Source organism: Callorhinchus milii, unplaced genomic scaffold (genome assembly GCF_018977255.1).
Source record: "Callorhinchus milii isolate IMCB2004 unplaced genomic scaffold, IMCB_Cmil_1.0 Scaffold4, whole genome shotgun sequence".
NCBI classification, from domain to species: Eukaryota; Metazoa; Chordata; class Chondrichthyes; order Chimaeriformes; family Callorhinchidae; genus Callorhinchus; species Callorhinchus milii.
The window spans coordinates 51,923,333-51,943,437 of record NW_024704745.1 but is presented as its reverse complement, the minus strand read 5'-3'; the positions used below and the strand labels follow the sequence as shown (position 1 = coordinate 51,943,437).

Sequence of the window (20,105 nt, the reverse complement as noted above, 5' to 3'; positions counted from 1 at the left end):
AATGAATGACTCATCATTGCAACTTTACAATACCTTTGCCAATTTTCTGACTCTCATCTCAAAATTTCCTCTTTACTGTGTGATTTTGATGACCTCAACGCCTACTGTATTTCACCCAACCAAATTGACAATTTTGCTGAGCACAGTATCCCTTTCCTGTTATGATGTACTATATTAATCCTGTATATACTGGGTAATACAGTGTCAACCTGATCTGTTTATAGAACTATTGGTGACAATTTTAAGTTTTATTTTTCATGCATTTTATAGAGCAGGTATTTTGTCAAGTAATATAAAGCTGTTCAAAGAATTTCAGTACAGAATATGTTAAATGCTACAATAGGATTTACATTTGACTCAAAAAAGCAAACTTAGTTTATACAGTTAAATTAGAAATTCAAATAAGCATCACAGTGCTCACAACTTTTCATTTTCAAATACCAATTACATTTTTATATATCTGATAATTTAAATAGTAGCGATATTTTAACTTGAGTCAAGCTACAGAATCATGAATCTTGCTAAAACCTGAACTGCTATTTGATTTTATATAAATTTGATCAAGTTTGAAACATTCTAATAATAATCCTCCAAAACAAACCAATAATAAATTGGTCATTTTCAATCCTCGACTGTTTGTGGGACACTGCTCTGCGCAATTGCCTGCCGAATTTCGCCCACAAATATACAGTCAATTCACTTTACAGCATATTCTGTGAAGCCCTTTGAGACGTCTAGAAGACGTGAAAAGCTCCATATCAAATGCAAGGATTATTATTATTATTATTTTTTGAACAATATACAATTACCCACTTGTGATTAGAGGAACTATAAGACAATAAGATATACATTGCAACAGATATTTCTACAAAAGCTCAATTCTTGTTTAAACAATTTGTGTTATTTTTTCGGGTTCCACTACTGTTAAGTACTCCAAGACACCGTATGGATGCATGAAGTGTGCTATATAAATGCGAGTTGTTGCATTTAATACATCCCATATTTACTCAAATCTAAGATCATCTTTGAATCTAATCGATGGGCAGATTTTACAGATTGAGGAGGGTGGAGAAGGGAACTTTACTCCAATTCTAAATTTAAATTTACAGAAAAAAGCACTTACCCTTTACAGTAAAAAAGCTTTTGTCTGACTTTCTCTTTTTCTCCATGTAACCCATTCTTTCCATATCTAATTCTCCCCCACTGTATGCACATGAGTGTGCGCGTGTGTCACTTTCTTTCTCTGACTGTTTTCTCACTTTTTTGCTATTTTAGTCTCTCTCCCTGCTCTCATTTTGCCTTCCATGCAGCTTTTTCATCTTGACTATACAGCCCAAGTTTACTTCAGGTCAACTTCTCTGTTGTGGACATGAAGTAAAAAAACAAATGTAAGGTGTTATCAATTCTAAGACGGAGCTGGTTTAAACGTTTTTTGAAATTAACAATAACAGAGTCTTGGCCAGAAATTTTGGGATTCAAACTGTACAGCAGAACTTGAGCTCATGGTCCAGTCTGACACTGTGCAGAACTGGTGGAGTACTGTATTGTCAAAGGAGGCATTTAAACTGTGGTCCCATCTATTTTTTCAAGTGGATGTTAAAGATCCCATGGCACTTTTTAGAAGACAAAGGCAGTTGTTGCCACTGACTTAGCAATCTTCCAGATAAATTGATTATTCACCACTGATTATTCGGGGAGTTTGCTGGTTTACTTATAGCTACCACATTTGCCTACAAAAAGCAATCATTACATTTGAAAAAGAATATGTGGATGGCTACCCAAAAATACACCGTCACTCCACTTTATAGTATATCCTTCAAAGCACTTTGGGGCATCCTCCCAGTATAAAAGGTGCCATATCAAACATATGGATTATTCCCTGTGAAGTCATTTGTGACGTAAAGTGCTTTTTTAAATTGCCTGGCTTCAGGAAAGCTTATTGATGGTTTACATTATATCAAATATTAGGTGGCAGTTTTTCAAAAATGTATACAATGGATATTAGACTTTGTTGTTGGGTAGTAAGGAGTTTCTATTCCCATGTTCCACCTTTGTAAATGCATGTGACTGTTCTGCTGTTTGATGGATGGACGATAAGGTTATACTTTGAGTTTGTGATCTTTGTAAAATGCTACATAGATTCAATCGAAATGATTTATTCAATAGAATGTACACAAAAGGGTCTGTGCTACTTCTAAGTGCTGCCAAGAAGATCAATAGATTTTTAATTTCCACTAGAAGACTTTTTTGTTTGCAGTCACTATTTGGAATGAGTTCAAGAAATATTGGTCTGTAAATATGATATGGAAGAAAGCAGATGGCAAACATAACTTGAATGATTGATATTTTTCTGAGCACGTTTTTGTAAACGAGGTGTTTCTGTTCAATAGTTGAGTTTTTTTGAATGATGTACACGTGGTACACTAGGGAAACATTCAATGCTAATAATACCAAGAAGCACAAGTAAAAGAAAAATATAGCAACAAAGCTTGCATTTCCGCTAACTGATGCACCTATTTCCACATTGATGTTGTAGCAAGATTCTTGATGTTCACGATGTTCATATTTGGACTCTGTGATACTGTAATATAACGTGATGGGGCCTAACACACATATGACTGTGAGCCAAACAGAGCTACACAATACTTTTGCAAACGGTACCTCCCGGAACCTTTTTAGAATACGAAAATGGTTGAATTTCTTCAAAATTGGGCAGTTCTGACATTGGCTGTAATTTGTCAATGTTGCATATTGACTTAATGCAACCCAGCACAGAATTAAGATGGTGAAATATAGGCTGATGTAAAAGATGGGAGTCGCAAAACGGACAGCGGTGCACATTGCTGAGTCTGACAACCAGGATTGACCTTCTGCAAAGTATGCAATCAGAAAAGGCATGATCATACAAAGTAACAGATTGGAAAAGATGAGGTTTATCAAATAAACATGTATTGCAGATTTAGTACGAACACGCTTTATAAAAATCCACAGAGCTAGGATGTTCCCGATGCTTCCAGTGACAAAAATTAACGAATAGGCAAGTGGCAGAAACCGCTTCGTAGCCATTGTCTGGTGAAAGATATCAAAGCATTCTGTAGTATTACTTGAATCCGGAGATGATGTTTCATTAGCCATGAAGCTAAGTAAACAAAAGAGATTGACACAATAAATGTTTATGTGCTTGTATAGATATGCTACATATAAATAATAACTTTGCATTTGATGAATGGAATTAAAATTATCAATTCAAATTAAGATTATGCTACTGTACAATAACAGAAAACGTTTCTTTCAATGTTTACATTTTTTAAAGGTGTGGTTCTTCATCATAGCAATTCACATCTTTAAAACCAAGAGCAAAGCTGCTAAGTGCAGTGACTTTGGCAATGTGAACTTGTAACACTCAAGTTCGTAACTTCTGTCCAGGACCTTGGGACGTCTTCCATGAAAGGCGCTATACAATTGTAATTTTGTTTGTTGTTGTTTGTTTGTTTGTTTGTTTGTAAATGTGCATTGGTCTCAAGTCATAACACTTAAGGAAAGGAAAGTTATCTTCTTTGAAAAAATTACATTTAAAAATTAAAATGTACAATAATAATTTACCAGTATGAATTTTAAAATTTTAATTTCCTTCACTCTCATCTCGGAAACCGATATTAATCACAATGTGAAATTCTCCAGTGATGCCAGATATTTAGCAGCCGAGCTTAGACTACCCCAATCCAAGATGCATCATCAAGTAACACTAATCAGAAAATGCATTCATATTACTTACGGTCACCCTGGATCACTTACGTAACTGCCCTGAATATTTATGTTTTTTAATTTTATTTAAAACAAAGAGTAAATTCCATCAATTAAACAATTATAAATTTCCCTTGTTGTGAAGGAAGAATTTCAGTTACAATTCCGCCTTCATTTAGCATGGCTAAAATTAGGGCAATGCTGCATAGGAATTGCAGGCGAAGATCCACCTCCTGCCACTCTGGCATTTTGCATCAGCAGTCTGGGGCAACAATACCATCCTGCAAATTTGTCCTTCCCAAATGTGACTTACCTGTTGATACTTTGTACTATATCACCAGGTGTTTGTCAGTGCTTCTAGCATTTGTCCTCAGAGCTGATAATGGCTGAACCCAGTCAGAACCTAAAAAAACATTTTTTTTTAAATATAGAGACTTTTTCTTTCTCAACTAAAATATTTAACCAAAATAGAAATAAAGGCAGGTAATTATAGCTCATATGTCTTATGCTCTTATTGAATAGAAACCAGTTCTGAAAATGGTATTTGGTGAAATACTATATTTCCTCTGTCGACAGCATGGATTGAAACTGAAGGTGTTGCACATTGACCATTTGTTTTCATTCTCAATGTTCCTGTGTGTCATTTTAGTTAGATCAGTTCCTCAGTTGAGGCTATTTGCACTACCATTTACTATGTACTAAAATTGAAAAGAGATTTTGATACCGATAAATAATAATTGTGGAAGGCTGCATGTCTTTGAAACAGTTTATGTGCAATTTGGAATTCTTTAAAGCTATTGAGTTTGCAAAAATTAAATCCTAGAATCTTTAAAGCCAAATGTTTCAGTTAGTAATTTCATTAGAGTTGATTTATATAATTGGTGAATTATTTTTATGACTGGAAAATTGTTTTACACTGGTGATATAAAATAATATTGATATTTCTGTCTGAATGATTGCAATCTTGAAAGAGAAGCACTTCATCCAGATTTACAGTAAACCATAGGAGCCTTCTTAAGCACTTCTTAACTTTTTAACCACATATTTTCTTCCTGTCCACGTATGTTTTCTGTATCTCTCAGCACAATCACCCTATGCCCTGTGATTGTCACCACACGTAGTCAGAACCTTACCCACTTGATACCAGGGATCCTTTTATAGTTGATTGCAGCCTCAAGATGCTCCTCTTACATCCCAGCATTGCATAACTTCCTCCTGTTGACGGTATGTTCCATATTTTTGAAAAGCCACTGAGAGATTTAGGTACAATGAGAGAAACCAATTTTCTATAATTCTCTCATTTAGATTAACTTCTACTGCAAAGAGTGCCACTGAAGGTAGGTAATTTCCACATTGACCATCTTTTTGGCTTTTTGAGTAAGACTGCCTATTAGGGGTAGTTCACTGTAAAGGATTAAACCATTAGGGATGTGCATCCTTAAGACCTTTACACGCAACAGTCAGAGGAGACTTTGTTCCTATCTGTCTCTCCAGATGAGATTAAATTCTGGCCCCAGAGGGCAAGAACAGTGTTCCTAACTCAGTGTGCTACCGTTCCATACCATTCCATGAACTTTGTCACATATTAAACTAAAATTAAAACCTCTGGTTTAATTGGTAGCTTTTTTAAAAAAAATATTTTATGCCAATTTTAGTGAAAATCATGTGTTTAATTCTCTCCATATGCTTTTGATTGATTGCCCCCGAGAGAAGAATTGTGTAGGAACACAGGATGTAAATAGCATCTCATTGTTTTTCAATACTGTAATAAATATGCAAACAATTTAATTCAGCTGATTGTGAACCAGCTTTTTTCATGCTTTATTATATAATCTGAAATCTTCTTTAAAACACAATTAGAGAAATCCAAACCTCCACATAAAATATTCTTCGAAAAAGCAAATTTAAATTTCTAGCATGTCCTGTACCTTTGAATTCAAAATGAAGAGAATGGGAAACTTTTTCTTAATCTGTGTTTGAGCTCTTAAATATTCAGTTTAAAGTTACAATTGGAGAGGAATTGAACAGTTCAGTTAAATATGAAAAGAAATAAGTGTTACCAAAACAATCATTCATCAACGAGTTGTTACACTTATGGAGTTTGACGCACCCATCTATTATACTTTAGCACATCATAATAACAGTGGATGAGAGCAATGATAGTTTCACCACTTGTGGAAAACACAGCTGAAATATTCATCAAAGTTGATGCGGTGAATTACTTTGAAGTCTAGTGACTAATGTGTTCCAGAATAGAATATATATACATCAAAGTAGATTTAAATACGCAGCCAATATTCACAGTTACTATGTTTAGTTGCTCTGCTACGCTTTGAGACATTTGGAGTCGTAAGTGCATCATTCAATTCGACCACCTAGCCAGCCTCATACTATGGATCTTCCATTTAGTTTGCTCTTGAGAACCCACTGTTTACTTGACAAATTTCTCTACTCAGCTGTTCCCAAAAACGAAAACCTGTTTTGCGAGGGCTAAATTGTTTTGCGAGGGCTAAATTTAAAAGTAGTCCACGTAGGGTGCTACTTAGTAATATAACGGTTGTATAAAAACCCACTGTGAAAATCAGTAAGAGTAAGAAATACATTTCTTTTTTTGAGAAAATTGATCCATTTTAGTTCATTGTTCATCCCCTCTTAAGCAGTTTTGAATGTTACTTCGCCCCATCTGAGGAGGTGGGTAGGTAACTTGCTTCACTATTTAGTCACCATTTAATACAGTTATGTTATCAGAAAATATAGTAATATTTTTAATTGATCCTCCTGAAAAATAACTAGTAATTTTTTTTAAGCAAAGTCATCTTGAAAGCTGTACTACTACTACTAATAATAATCCTTACATTCGATATAGCGCTTTATCAGGTTGTTGAAACATCTCGAAGCGCTTCAAAGGATATTCTGTAGAATGGAGTGAGAATGTATTATGTGGCTGAACCAATTTATGCATAGCAGTGCCCCACAAACAGTCATGGAGTGGGTGACCAATTTTATTTGGAAGATTGTTAACCAGGATACTGGGAGATCCTACCTTCTCTTTTCAAAGCATGCCTAGTATTATTAGGTCTTTAACAGACAGACCAAACTTCTCTTGAATATTTATCCAAAAACAACACCTTCAACAATGCAACACTCCCCCAGCACTGCATTTAAGTGTTAGCCTAGGCTATGAACTTGAGTCCCACTGTGGAGCTTAAACCCAAATCCTTTTGACCCAGGGTGAGAGAGTTGCAACGGTGCTTGACTGATTGATTGACCGAGCCTGAATATACCATGAAATAAATAAATTGTGACACATCGACTTGATTAGTTTTGTGTTCGGCAAGGTGTAAAACATTTCACTTGAACAATTCCAACTTTCCAAAATCAAAATCAAGCATTCCAGGAGTAAAGCTCCCTTTGCTGTGAACGGTCGTTAGAAAGGTATTCCTGCCTCTCCCTCCCTCCCTCTCTCATATGAAGCTTTAAATGAAATTGGCAATTTAGTATTGAATTTGAACTGCGTATTATGAATTATTTGGTTCTAGAACTGGTTTAAGACTGCTTAATCCTATCCAAAAGGATTCTTCTTCTTCAAAGAGTGGTTGCATTTACTCCAACAGACTGAGCCCAGAGACAAAAGGACAATGCAGTAATTTACCCAGTCCCCTGTTGGTTTTAAATTAAGGGACTTAATCTATACTGTTTTGATACACTGCAGTTTTGATTACTGATTAATATACCTATGTATATAAATCCCACTCATGCATGTGTGACAGTTCCATACATAATAGATATTAGTAGAATCTTAAGGTATTTTACCAATTATTGGAAGGAAAAAGGTTAGAAGTTGTACAACGTAACTAAAGAAACATTTAAAAACAAGGAATTCACTTACCAAGATCAGATCATCAGTATCTTTCAGCTCCTTAAAATTAACTGCTTCTCCGTAAGCACAAGTATACAGAGATCACTTCAACTAAGTCATTTAATGGACCTTCAACCACAGTTTGATTAACCAACTGTTTGCTGACAATTTTTTAGTTACCTTGCCTCTCGGGTAACGCCTCTATAAATTCGGCTTTATGTACTGATTATTGTAAGGAGACATTTACAAACCAGAGAAGTTTTATAATTCAGATTTTTAGAATAAATGTTTTTAAATTATATTTAAAGCTATTATGTTGTAGAAATTATAATCACCAGACTGGAGCTTTTTTGCAAAAGCAGTATTGGGATGTAGTTTGCATATGTTTTCTTGAGGGTATCAATCTCCCTCAAAAAAAATGTTTTCTCAACAGTGACTGAAATTTTTTTTGTTCTAAATTTAAAGACTCAATCGTGCTTTTCAAATATTTGTTATGATTTTGCAGCCACATCCTCTCAGAGTTAAGTAGGGAATGTTTGAGTGAATTGGCACAGAAAAAAAAGGAACAATGTTTCTCTGTATTAGTCAAATCAGTTGCAATAGTAATAGTGGAATTTAAATAATAATAATAATAATAATCCTTGCATTTGATATAGCGCTTTTCACGTCAGGAGGACGTCCCAAAGCGCTTCACAGAACACACTGTAAAGTGAATTGACTGTATATTTGTGGGCGAACGCGGCAGCCAATTGCGCACAGCAATGTCCCACAAACAGTCAAATGTTGCAGACTGGAAAGTTAAGTAGTAGATCCTTTAGCATGGAACATTTAAGCAATGCTTTCTTATGATGCTGTCATTAATGCTGTCATTACATTAATAGCAATGTAATCAACGGCAGTTGGGGATGTTGTGTGCCACAGCTTCTGGTGGAAGCCCAAGTGATGGTTTTAAATCTAGCCCTCATAATTATAAAAAGGAATGTCTGAGTCTCTTGCTAGGAAGTTACAGCAACATTTACAGATCCATTACCATTGTCTATTTACCCCCTTTGCCCTTGTCTTTCTGTTAAGGCCATTACAACCTTTCAGCAGCAAAGTAACAAAAGTCAAGTTTGTTCCCTCATTGTATTGTATTACAACAGTTTATAATTTAATCCAACCTTTTACTTTAACTGTCAACACTAACATTCATGATTAATTGAAATAATATAATAATAATAATCCTTGCATTTGATATAGCACCTTATCACATCATTGAAATAAAGCGCTTCACAGCCAATTTTGTAAAGTGGATTCACTGTGTACCTTGTGGTCGAAACTCAACAATTAGTTGCGTATAGCAATATCTCACAAACAGCCGTTGACTGAGTGACCCAATTCCTGCTTACTGCTTGGTAAATAGAGGCATGTGGAGTAAGGACATTTGTCTAAGTTTGCTTGCCTGAGAATCTGGGTCCTCTGGGTCCTCTCACTTTTGAGAGGCCATCACGCTATGCTATGCTATGGGATTCTATGCTATGGGATTCCAAATAATGTCTTAATTTATTTCTGTAAATGTTTGATTTAAGGTTCAATTTTCTTTTGCTTTCTCTGTGACTTTCATATTTGACCTCTTATGACTTCCCTGCTCGTTGGCCTTCCCTACTCTTTCCTCCACAAACTGCAAATCATCCAGAACTCTGCAGCTCATGTCTTCTCCCACACCAGGTTCTGTGATCCTATCACCCCCACCATCGCCCGGCTCCACTGGCTCCCCATCCCCCAGAGGATAGAGTTCAAAATCCTTGTCCTTGCCTTCGGGGCCCTCCATGGCCTTGCTCCTTCCTTGCTACCTCTGTGACCCGCTAACCCCGTATCAACCTGCCCACTTCCTCCGCTCAGCAAGCTCCGGCCTGCTCCACGTCCCCTGCCCAGCCTGCTCCACCATCGGTGGTCGGTCCTTCAGCTTCTCTGCCCCCATTCTGTGGAACTTCATCCCACATTCCCTTTGTCTTCCTCCCTCTCTTGCTTCTTTCAAAGCACATCTCAAGATCCACCTCTTCATCCGCGCATTCGGGCACCCTGCTAACCCTACCCTCCCTGCTCTCCCCCAACAATCCTCCCCCCACCCTCCCAGTAGCAACTTCCTAACCCTGCAGAATCTTGGACATCCTTCCTCCTGACATGAAAGGCGCTATACAAATATAATTTGTTGTTATGTTGACTCTCAATGTTAACTTTAGATTCCCTGATTTTTAACACTTTTTTTAAAAAAATGCATTTTGAACATTTAGACTTTTGAACTAAGTAAATGTAAAATTAACGTGTTCATATAATTTAATGGTAGCTTGTAATGACACTGAAGTAAAGCACTAAATGCATTTTTAACTAAGTTTCAATTTTTTTAGGACATCACTAAGCATTACTACTTCAGGATGCATTTGACATTATTACTCTAAAATGTCTCAAAACGTTTCAGTTTTTACCTTAATGTGTCATGAGTGTATATTTCAAGGCAAATACAGAAGCCAATTTATGTACAGCAATATTATACACAAACAGCGATGAAATGAATGACTTTTTTTTTAATGACCAGGGATTATTGACCAGGACACCAGGATTTCCTTCTCTTTTCAAATACAACTATAGCATCTTTATTATTCCACCTGAACTGACCGATGCAACCTCAGTTTAATGTTTCAGCCGAAGAACACTCAACTCCTACAAAGAATCTCTCCCCCAGCAATGCAATTGGAGTGCCAGTCTAAATTGTGAACTCAAAGTACTTGACATGGAGTTTGAACCCATAAACCTTCTGACTCAGAGGCAAGAATCAGGCTGACACCTAAGACCTTGTGTTTACTTGCATTGTTTTAGTGGTATTTTGATATTTGAAGATTATAAGTGAATATCTAATTAGCTGTTTTTTTGGTGACTATTGGTAGGAAAATTGGAAGGGAGAAAATAGGGTTGTAACCCACAAACTAGAAGAATTTAGAGGAGAAGTGTTCAAAATTATAAAAGGATTTGTTATAGAATTGGTGAAAGATTATTTCTACTAGCTGATGAATCAGCAACAAGAGGTGCAATTGTATTCTTAAAAGTATTAAGAGGAAGGTAAGTGGATTTTTATTACACTTTATTATGCTAATGAATCCAAATCAGTTACAGACCTTTTAAGAGATTCTGATGAACACTTGTAGAATGAGCTAGGATGCCAGAAAGAGCTTGAAATCTTGAAGTGGATAGCACTAGTGGCTAGGTAAAAGCACAATGGCACAAATGGCACAATTTTTAAGAAAGGTAACAAAAGTGACCCAGGAAACTACAGACCAGTAAGTTTGAAGTCCATTGTGGATAAAATTATGGAGATTCGCTTTAAGGATAAAATCATGAAGCATCTGGACAGAAATAAAATCATAAATTTACTGGTTTTCTTTGACGGCGTGATAAGGGAGCTTGATAAGGGTAAGGCTATGGAAGTTCTATGTCTGGATTTCAGTAAGGCCTTTGATACAGTTACTCTGGAGAGGCTGGTACTGAAAGTAAAGAAAGCGGGAATCAGTGGAGGTATATTACAAAAGAATACGCAATTGGTTGACTGGAAGAACCCAGAGGGTGGTGGTACAGGGAATGTCATCAGACTGGGGAAATGTTACCAGGGAGTTGCACAAGGGTCTGTTTTGGGACCTCTTTTGTTTAATATTTTTATAAATGATCTGGAACTCGGAGTCGCAAGCACAGCGGCTAAATTTGCAGATGACACCAAGCTAATGAAGGTGCTACATTGCGAAGCTGAACAAGATAGGTTACAGGAGGATTTGAACATACTTGGCAATTGGGCAGATCAGTGGTAGATGAAATTCAATGTGGAGAAATGTAAAGTAATTCACATGAGAACAAAAAATCCTGGAAGGGACTATTATTTGAACAGAAGGAAAATAATATATACGGAAAATGAAAAGGACCAGGGGTCCTGATTAACAATAAATTGAAGCTCTCCCAACAATGCTCTGTGGCAGTGAGTAAAGCAAACCAGACGTTTAGATGTATCAAAAGATCAATAGCAGCGAAATAGTGGGGTAATCCTGCCGCTGTATAAATCATTGGTGAGATCATACTTAGAGTACTGTGTACAGCTCTGGTTGCTGCAGTACAAAAAGAATATTGGAGAAATCGAGAAAATACAGAGGAGGGCAACCAAAATGATTGAGGGAATGGAAGGACTGGAGTATGAGGAGCGACTAAGTAAATTGTGCATGTTCACACTGGAAAAGAGAAGATTGAAAGGTGACATGATTGCTGTCTTTTAAGATTCTAAAGGGGCAAAACAATATAGATCATGACAGGCTGTTTCAACGTCCAGAATAGTAAAACCAGAGGACTCGGCCTGCAATTGAAGGGGGGTAAGGTAGAACGAATCTACACAAACACTATTTTAGTGAGCGAATAGTGAACCTGTGGAACAGGCTCTCGAGGGAGACGGTTGAAGCAGTAAGTGCTGATTCTTTCAAACACAGATTAGATAGTTTTCTTTTAGGAAATAACATTATGGGATATAGTGCAGATAGGACTTTTTTCTTCTAGCATTATGTTCTTATGGCCTGCTGCAGTTTTGAAATTAAAGATTATTTGTGGTATTTTGGTTTGCATGCAACATTTCTTCTGATAATGTTGATAGCAACACCAAAATCTTTAGCCATTTCATTTGCTGATTCCCCTGAGCAATTTACTGCACATCTGCCTTTGGTGGCATCTACTCTAATCTCAATTTGTTCCATTTAGATCTCAGTTTTCTCATCCTCAAGAACTGTTGCCCACTCAAAAACTCAAGTTTATTCTCTTGCCAACTCTTTCTCTATCTAATATCCCTCTTACTCTTTCTGCTTCAGGAGTTATTTATGCTGGTGTTTGTTCTGATCTCTTTGCTTGCCTTGATTCTCTTAATTCATATCCCTTGTAAAGAAGGGAATACATATTTAAATTGTGGTGCATACTTTACCTCCAAAATGCATGTCAGGATTGGGGATTCAACAAGGACTTTGCATTTGAAAGAGGAATGTGGCAAGATTCCCACTGTACTGAGCCTTTTTGATGCCTTATCAATAATATCTTAGAATGCCTATTCCAGGCACTTCTGGTCGCACTTTTGATGTGTTGTTGGCGGACTTGCTTGTGCATCTCATGAACGATGGGCTAACTGGTGGGATACATTGTGCACTAAAGTAAGCTAACCACAGAAAACAGTTAAAATGCATCCTTAAAATACATCTTCAAGATTGTTTTGTGAGAGAGTCAGTCTTGATTTCCATTTACTTAGACTTGCATTGATGCAGCAAAACTACAATATGCAGCAATACTGCAACAATTTACACTTATTTTGTGCCTTTCACGTAGGAGAATGTCTCAAAGCACTTTATAAAGATGGAGTTGGAAACGTGAGATGGTTCAGGAAGGTGGGCGAAGGTACAGAGAGGTTTTAAGACTGTTTAAAGCTCGCCCACTAATGGTGAAATGGAGGAAGCAGGAAATATGAAGTATAAGATCAATGACCTGAAACGTTAACTCATTTTCCTCCCTGCATGGTGCTGCCTGACCTAGCTCTACCTGTTGCAGCTACACTTGCAGCCAAAGAATCCAATGTGGATTGTAGATTTCAGTGATACCACTCACAAACCATTTAACATGCCATAAACACTGTGTGTACACCTTAAGCAAAACTGCCATGCATGTATGATGAGCTTGTTTAGGTCATGGCTCATCAACGATAGGAGATCCCCCCAAAAAAATATGCCCATGACACTCTCCCATGCAAGACCTTTGTGATGAGGTATAAATGAGGTGTATAATGTCAATCGGTTATTGGTGGACAGACACACGAACGGTGTGTGAGCTGTGCTGGGATCTCTATCTCTCTCGGCTTCTGGTGCTTAGTCAGCCTGAGCAGGCCTCATGCGTCACTTTAATCCTTTCTCCTAAAAGTAGCATTTAATATTTTTCACCACTCTCTTCCCTCCTTCCCGCTCTCTGCCCCTCTCCCAACATATCTCTCTAGAAGGGTGTGTGATTTCCTCTGTCGCTACTTTGCTGCAGAATATTTATGCAAGATCTTTCCGATGAGGTATAAATCGTGTCTCTCCCTCAATCGGTTATTGCATTATCGACACACAGACAGACATTTCATCTTTATTAGTATAGAAGAAGAAGTAGGCCATTGTTTGTGGTGGGGATACGGGGGGCAAGTGAATAGGATTGCAGGATATCTGAGGTAGAAACCTGAAGAGTATTGATTGGAAGCTAGAAGGAGCATCAGTCCCAGTTGTTCAATCTTATCTATCTCTGGGGTTGTGGTGGACACCAACTTTTGCTTGGAAATTGTCCTGCGGAACTATGCTGAGAAGGTGTGGAAGGCACTCTGGTCATTCTTGTTGCTCTTCAAGCATTGAAAGACATGTCTCAAGACCTTCCTCTTCGACCATGCCTTTGGCCACCCTCCTCCCCTCCTCCCTCGCTTATCCCAGCCCCTCCCCCCGCTCGGGTCCAGCACCTTGGGGCATCTTCCCAATTGAAAGGCCCTATACAAATGTCATTTTGTATTGTATATAAGTGCTGCAAATTGAGATTAACCTTTTGCACTCCAGGACGCTACCCCGCATGAAGGGCGCTATATAAATGCAAGTTGTTGTTATCCTTTCATCTAATCAAGTGAAACTCTGAACGTTCATTGGAATGCTGAAGAATCTGTGCTTCTTTGAGGGAGCACAATGCCTAACAGTTAATGAACTTCCCCAAGATCTATGTTTGCTTGTGAAATGAACTGCCTGAAATCAAAAATATTACCAAGTGCATTTTCCAAACAGTCCCAGTGATTTCCCTTCCAGGACTCGCGTGGAAACATCCTCTCTCCAATCATTCCTCACAATTTTCAAATTCTTTTTTTTTCAAAACTATAGCTTAAGGAATGTATCTCAAAACAGTGGCAGTGGCTATTTGGTAAAACAAGGGAGCCTTACCAGCATGCTCAGATACATTATCATCTACTATAATTAGTCACCGGGGCGGGGAGGGCTTCAGTTACCTAACATCACCAAGTATACTTGTATGAAATGCATTGTTCCGTGTGTAAACACCCAAATGAGATTTCAATCCGTAGGTTTGTTGCTCTCAATATGGATAACCAGAAATAGTAATAATAATCCTTGCATTTGATATATATTTATCACGTCTTCGAGACGTCTCAAAGCGCTTCACAGAATATGCTGTAAAGAGAATTGATTACAACAACAACAAGATTATATTTTTTATAGCGCTTTTCACATCAGGAGGACGTCCCAAGGCGCTGGACAGAGTACAGCATGTCAACATTTTGTGGGTGAAATTTTAATTTTATGTACATATGTTGCAAATCAGAAAATAGGGACATTCCACAGGAGGCTTTTTTTTCAAAAAAAAGTTTGACATTTAGCACAGTTTCCCCACAGCCAGTGTTTCCCACAGGCACATGGTGGCATCGCAAGACCACAATTTTTTTAAAAAAGGAAACTGCAGCTGTTCTAAGTCATCACTGTAAGGATTTTACACAACATGATTTCAGAGATTCCATTCTGAAGTGAGGACTTTGCCATCAGGTTAGTCTTTTAGTACATTTTTACAGAATATTATTGGAAAACTTTTATTTTGCAAACAGTGCACAGAGAGAGCACTAAATAACAGGAAGAGAGCTTTTCATTCATCTAAATGCAGTTTGTATGACATTGGTATGCACAAGTTGGCTGCTGCGGTCACCAATAAAATATACAATCTCTAAACTTTACAGTGATTCCTGTGAAGTGCTTTCAGACTTCCTATAGAAAGGCACTATTTTCAAATACAGAGATTATTTTTCCGGCCTACTGACATAATTAGTAATAGTTTTTATTTGATATCGCTTGAAGAAACTGAATCACTGTAAGCCACAATAACTCAATAATTAGCCTGTAGTTATTGTGTCCAGCTGGGAAGGGTGTCAGGGCCAACTGGTGCAGAGATGGTTGAAGGGAAACCTGAACGGAGGACTTTCAAAATTATGGGAGGTTTGAATAGAAAAGTGGTGGTCAAGGCAGGATTGATCTTGGGTTTCAAGAGGGAACTAGATAGTTATTTAAAAAGAAGAAATTTGAAGAAATATGGGGAATAGGCAGGTAAATGGGACTGAATAGGTTACTCTTTCAAAGACCCAGCACAAGCACGATGGGTTGAATGGTCTTCTGTGCTATAAAATCTAGGCTCCCAGACACAGCTGAAACACTCATCCATGTGTTCGTCACCTCCTACTCGCCTTTTCAAATGCCCTCTTCGTCCCTCTCCCCAACTCCACCATGCACAAGATCCAGCTAATCCCAAATTCCGCCACCCACATACTCACCCGCACCAAACTCCGTACCCCCATCATGCCAGTTCTAGCTAGGCACCACTGGCTCCGTATCACTGAACGGATCGATTTCAAGATCTTCACACTCGTTTTCAAATACCTTCATGCCCTGGCACCTCCCTACCGTCCGACCTGCTTATCCCACAACCTCCTGCCTCCGATCGACTGACTCCAGCCTTCTGCATGTCCCTCGTGCCCTCTGTTCCACTATCGGTGGCCGCGCTTTCAGGCACTTTGCCTCGAAACTCTGGAACACTCATCCTCTATCACACCATTTTACTCCTTCCTTCCCCATCATCAGGTCACACCTGAACACCTTCCTATTTGACCATGCCTATGGTCACCTTCCTCACCCTCCAACTCGACATCAGGTTCTGCCACTGTGAAGCGCTCTGGGGCACTACTCGTCTTGAGAGGCACAATATGACAATAATCTCTGCATTTGATATAGCCCCTTATCACATCTTTGAGACGTCTCGAAGAACCTGGAAGAAGTTACCCCCACAATCCGTAACCGCTGCTTGGAGTCCTCTGAACTCCTCTGTCTCTGGCCTTCAACCCTCACTGACCCCTCTTCTGCTCTCACCCTCCTTCACAACACCCTTTCCTCCACACTCGACACTCTTGCCCCCATCACCTCCCATACTGTCTCTTACTCTCGCTCCTCCCCCGGTTCACCACCCACCTCCGCTCACTGAAGAGCCAGGTGCGGGCCGCTGAACGCACCTGCCTCAAATCTGGCCTAGCGGTCTACCGACAAATCTGGCTGGACCTCCTCAAAATCTACCGCTCCACTCTAGCCTCGGCCAAGTCGTCCTTCTACTCCAGGATAATCCTGGAGGCGAAGAACAACCCCAGGTTTCTGTTCTCTACCATATCCCGACTCCTCCGTCCCCTCCGCCACCCCGCGCAGGTCATCTCCTCCAACCTTCACTGCGAGGAGATGCTGGATTTCCTTGAATCCAAAATCAAGGGAATCCGCTCCGCGGTCACTCCCCCTCCAACTTTCACCCACCCACCACCCCTTCCCTCCCACACTCCGTCTCCTACCCATCCTCCCCTACACACCTTCAAACCCGTTTCCCCACCCTCTGTCACCAAACGCATCCTGTCCCTGAAACCCACCACCTGCTCCCTTGACCCCATCCCCATTCCACTCCTTATCTCTCAGCTCCACCTCCTTGCCCCACTTCTCACAAACATCATCAACCTGTCCCTCTCCTCTGGCTCCCATTCCCCTAAAAACTGCCACCATCACTCCCACTTTGAAAAAACCCTCCCTTGATGCGTTGCAGCTATCAAGCTACCGGCCCATCTCCAACCTCCCCTTCCTGTCCAAGGTCCTTGAAAGAGTTGTCGCCTCCCAGCTGCGCTCTTTCCTCTCCACCCATGCATTATTCGAACCCCTTCAGTCGGGTTTCCGTGCTGCCCATAGCACAGAAACTGCCCTGGTCAAGGTCACCAATGACATCTTGTCCATCTGCGACCCGGGCTCCTGCTGCCTCCTTGTCCTCCTCGACCTATCGGCCGCATTCGATACAGTCGACCACGCTATCTTCCTCCACCGCTTGTCCTCCCACCTCAATCTTCAAGGCCCTGCCCTTGAGCGGTTTACGTCCTACCTCTTCCACCGTCTTCATTTTGTTTCCACAAACTGCGTTTCCTCCGGCCCCCGCACCGTCTCGTGTAGTGTCCCTCAGGGCTCTGTCCTTGGTCCCCTCCTCTTCACCCTTAAAATGCTCCCTTTGGTGACATCATCCGCAGACATGGGGTTAACTTCCACATGTATGCGGATGACGCCCAACTCTACCTTTCCTCCTCTAGTCTCAACTCCACGACCACCGATGTCCTGACAGCCTGCCTGTCCGACATCGAGTCCTGGACGAGAGACAACTTTCTTCAGCTCAACGTGCGCAAAACCGAGGCCCTCCTGATTGGCTCACGTGAGCGCCTCCGCACCTCAGGCGCTGACAGCATCGGCATCCAAGGCTGCACTCTCCACCTCTCAAAGCCGGTCAGGAACCTCGGGGTTCTGTTCACCCCTGAGCTGTCCTTTCTTCCTCATATCCACACCACAACTGGCACCACCTTCCATCGTCTCCGGAACATCGCTGGACTACGGCACTACAGTCCTGTAGCTCAGTGGTTAGACCACTCGCTTTGCAAGCGAGAGACCTGAGTTCAATTCCAGGCAGAGGGCGAAACCTTGGGCAAGTTTCCTTACTCCACACAGAGCCTAATAATAATCCCTCCAAAACCCAAAACAATAATAAATTGGTCATTTTCAATCTACGACTGTTTGTGGGACATTGCTGTGCGCAATTGGCTGCCGCGTTCGCCCACAAATATACAGTCAATTCACTTTACAGTGTGTTCTGTGAAGTGCTTTGGGACGTCCTCCCGACTTAAAAAGCGCTATATCAAATGCAAGGATTATTATTATTACCTCACTCCTCACGCTGCTGAAACACTGGTCCACGCCTTTATCACTCAAGGCTGAATTTGGGAACTCTCTCCTCGCCGGCCTTCCCGGCACCTGCTTCCACAAGCTGCAGGTTATTCAGAACTCTGCAGCTCGTGTACTGTCCTGCACCAGGCTTCGCGACCACATCACTCCCACCCTCGCTCGCCTCCACTGGCTCCCCATCCCCCAGAGAATCGAATTCAAGATCCTCATCCTCACCTACAAGGCCATTCACAGCCTTGCTCCCTTCTACCTCTCCGACCTACTATCCCGCTACTTACCTGCCCGTACCCTCCGTTCCTCTGTCTCCGGTCTGCTCCACATGCCCCACTCCAACCGCCCTACCATCGGTGGCCGGGCCTTCAGCCTCTCAGCCCCCAGGCTCTGGAACTCCATCCCCAGTGCCTTCGCTGCCTCCTCCCTTTCCTCCTTCAAGGCCGGTCTCAAGACCTTTCTCTTTGACCGTGCCTTCAGCTCCTCTCTCGACTCTCTACCCCCTCCTCGCTCCCTTCCCTCCCCGTACCCTGACCATTTCCCCCCTGCTCGGGTCCCGACCCAACTGTCCAGCGCCTTGGGATGTCCTCCCGAGATGAAAGGCGCTCTATAAATGAAACCTTGTTGTTGTTATTGTCTCAAAGCGCTTCACAGAATATACTGTAAAGTGAATTGATTTACATAGAGTCCTGTAGCTCAGTTGTCAGGGCACTCACCTCGCAAGCGAGAGACTTGGCAGGCGAAATGTTGGGCAGGTTTCCTTACTCCACACACCTCTGTTTATCCCGCAGTGAGTAGGAACCCAGTTGTTAGTCAATTGGCGGGTCGCTTTTCCGGGGGTAATAACTCCTTCAAAAAAAAAAAATTGATCAGTTCAATCCATGACTGTTTGTGACAGCTGTGTTTCACCCTCAAAATATATAGTCAACTCACTTTACTGTATATTTTGTGAAGGACTTTGCGGCGTCTCAAAGACGTGATAAGGCGTTACATCAAATGCAAGGATTATTATTTTATTTTGTGGGCGAAACGCAGCAGCCAATTGCGTACAACTTTACAGTCGTTAAATAAATGCAAGTTGTTGTTAAAGTTCTATGATTGATCAATTTCAGGTAAAAGCACAAATCAATGTGTAACCAAGGACTCTGCTATCTTTATGGTAGGATTTTTTCAGGAGTGAGCTAAAGAGCAATGTAATGGTAACTCTAACACAATAGTCTTGTTATCCAAAATTAAATCTACTGCCACATAGTAATACATTATAGGGTTAGCAGATAGCATATTAGAATTCTTTTTATGCATACATTCTTTAGTGTCCAAGATCCCAAAGTTCACATCACCTCTATAATATGCCATTTTCCCAACTTTTAATACACTGTACTTTTAATTTAAAAAAAAATCCCTTTATTCTGATCATCGTACAAAGCACAGGAATGTGATGATGTGTGAAGGAAACCTCATTCAAAGAATGAGAGCACTACTTTTCCCTTTTAGGTGTCTTCACATGCTGTGCAACTTTCCCTGGTGCAAGGATTGGCTGAAGACATGTTCTCAGGAGTCGCCAAGGTGACTTGCATTCTGACTTTCCTCCCTCCCATGACCTGTGTTTGGTGCTTCTCCACTATGGCATGGCTGAGATCAGGAATTCATCATGT

The 20,105-nt window shown here is 40.3% G+C and overlaps 2 protein-coding genes across 7 annotated transcripts in view; one reads left to right on the top strand and one right to left on the bottom strand.

Moving 5' to 3' along the window:
• caska (calcium/calmodulin-dependent serine protein kinase a) overlaps positions 1-20,105 on the top strand; it is a 301,664-nt gene that overhangs the window by 150,861 nt on the left and 130,698 nt on the right. The gene's annotated exons all lie outside the window — the stretch shown is intronic.
• Positions 1,845-7,736, bottom strand: LOC103183865 (probable G-protein coupled receptor 82). Of its 3 annotated transcripts, none has more exons than XM_007901585.1 (3): positions 7,634-7,736; positions 4,058-4,147; positions 1,845-3,139 (listed from the first exon to the last, which is right to left on the bottom strand). In XM_007901585.1, exon 3 carries the CDS (start codon positions 3,133-3,135, stop codon positions 2,002-2,004), a length of 1,134 nt encoding a protein of 377 aa, XP_007899776.1. In that variant the 5' UTR covers positions 3,136-3,139; positions 4,058-4,147; positions 7,634-7,736; the 3' UTR covers positions 1,845-2,001. The 3 variants fall into 3 exon arrangements, with proteins under 3 accessions (XP_007899776.1, XP_007899775.1, XP_007899784.1); XM_007901584.1 differs by lacking the exon at positions 7,634-7,736 and adding an exon at positions 4,878-5,058; XM_007901593.1 differs by lacking the exon at positions 7,634-7,736 and adding an exon at positions 4,882-5,058.